General features: G+C 45.9%; 1 protein-coding gene across 1 annotated transcript in view; it reads right to left on the bottom strand.

Moving 5' to 3' along the window:
- LOC107557985 (amyloid beta A4 precursor protein-binding family A member 2-like) overlaps nucleotides 1–1,585 on the bottom strand; it is a gene marked incomplete at its 5' end in the record, with an annotated part of 11,638 nt that extends 10,053 nt beyond the window's left edge. Inside the window, 2 exons of the mRNA XM_016241582.1 lie at nucleotides 185–245; nucleotides 584–1,585. Of these exons, the coding sequence (XP_016097068.1) occupies nucleotides 185–245; nucleotides 584–1,585 (1,063 nt within the window). The remainder of the gene's footprint in view (nucleotides 1–184; nucleotides 246–583) is intronic.
- Between the last annotated feature and the right edge of the window lie 4 nt (nucleotides 1,586–1,589).

Below are 1,589 nucleotides of genomic sequence, written 5' to 3' on the forward strand. Positions count from 1 at the left end.
GAGACGGAACGGAACGCGGAAAGTGAAGTATACCCGGGCCTTTATTGGCTCACTGACGGTGATGAGATTAACCCTTTAGGTATTGAAATTTTGTACCGAACGACGAGACGTTTTTCGATACTCGATGGTATCGAGGCAATTCGGTCGGTGCCTAAAAAGTATCGAACTCGATACCCAGCCCTACCAGGGTGTTTCCCTCGCTTGTGGCCCGAGATACTGGGATAGGCTCCAGCATCCCTGCGACCCTAATGTTGCTGAAACAAGCAGTTTGAAGAATGGATGGAAATCTTCAAATCTCATTGGAGACGATTGTCTGATGCTTGCCTAGAAGGAGCCGGACCACTGGTAGAAATCTGGTGCAACGTGGTCAAGAGCCAAGAACAGGCTAAGACAAGAACAGGCTGTCCGATCAACATGCAAAGTGACCATTCACCTTTTTTCATGTTAAAACATGGGTCAATCTAGAATAAATGCTACCACAGAAACAAGGATCCATTCACATGAATCCAATCATTGTGTAAGCTCCCCTGCAAGGAGGAAGCAAAGACTTCTTGACAGTTAGTAAAGAATTCTGCACAGTTACCTGTTCCTGATTAGGCCTTGTCTTCTCCTTTTCATCAGATTTGGCCAAGTCTTCATGTAGCCGTTTAACTGGGGACTGTACAGGTGTATTAACATGGGCTCTGGATTGGCTGCTTCTCCTGTCTGATGATGTTGAAGAGGCCCTGGAACTATCAGGAGCCTCTTTCCCATTATTTGTCTGTTTAGATGCACCTTTGTCCCTCCCCGAGTTGTTTGGAGAAATTCTGAGTTTGGTCTTAAATCTGTTCTCAATCTGCTCTTCCTCAACATCCCCAATGCTCTTTCTTTCTATTCCCCCCTTTGTTTTATGACTACAAACAGGATGGTCCTGTCCTGTGTTTTTGCTGTCTCCAGGACTTTTACTTTGCTTGTGTGAATGTTTTCCATCTCTGTCCCTGTCGTCCTCTCTAGAGTATTTTAGCAAATTCCTTTTTTTCCAAACGCCTCTGTCCTCTGGATCTGCAAACTTAGCTTTATTGCTGACCCCACTACCATCCTCGTAAGTGATGTCTCTTTTGTGTACTCTCTTCGACTGATGTCCTCTATATCTGAAACTTTTTCTAGGGTCTCCTCTACCTTCTCTGACCACAGGGACATCACAATCTTTTGGACAGTCACTGGCACACTCTTCCCGTACCCTTTCCATTGGATCCCTAGGAGGACAACTTGACCCTCGAGGGACATCCCTTAGGTGTTTGGGGATGTCCTGATTCCTTCTATAGTTACTAAGTGCATCACTTGCTTGCCCCACTTTAGCACAACTGGAAACTTGAGGACGACTTCTGCCATCTCTGGGAAAGCCGTCAGCACCTTTATGTGGGATCTCATTGTTGTTCAACTCTGTTTCTTTCCCTTCGTAGTGAAAAAACCCAACATTGTCTTCTTCACTGTTCTCCTCTTCTGCTTCTTCCTCCGTCTCTTCTTCATCCACCTCGTCCTCAGCCATGGGGGCTTGTACGAAGGTTGTCTCTGTGATAGGCTCTGGTTGTTTGAAGACCTTCGTTGTT

Source organism: Sinocyclocheilus grahami, unplaced genomic scaffold (assembly GCF_001515645.1).
Source record: "Sinocyclocheilus grahami isolate Dianchi unplaced genomic scaffold, SAMN03320097.WGS_v1.1 scaffold627.1, whole genome shotgun sequence".
In the NCBI taxonomy this organism is placed as follows: Eukaryota; Metazoa; Chordata; class Actinopteri; order Cypriniformes; family Cyprinidae; genus Sinocyclocheilus; species Sinocyclocheilus grahami.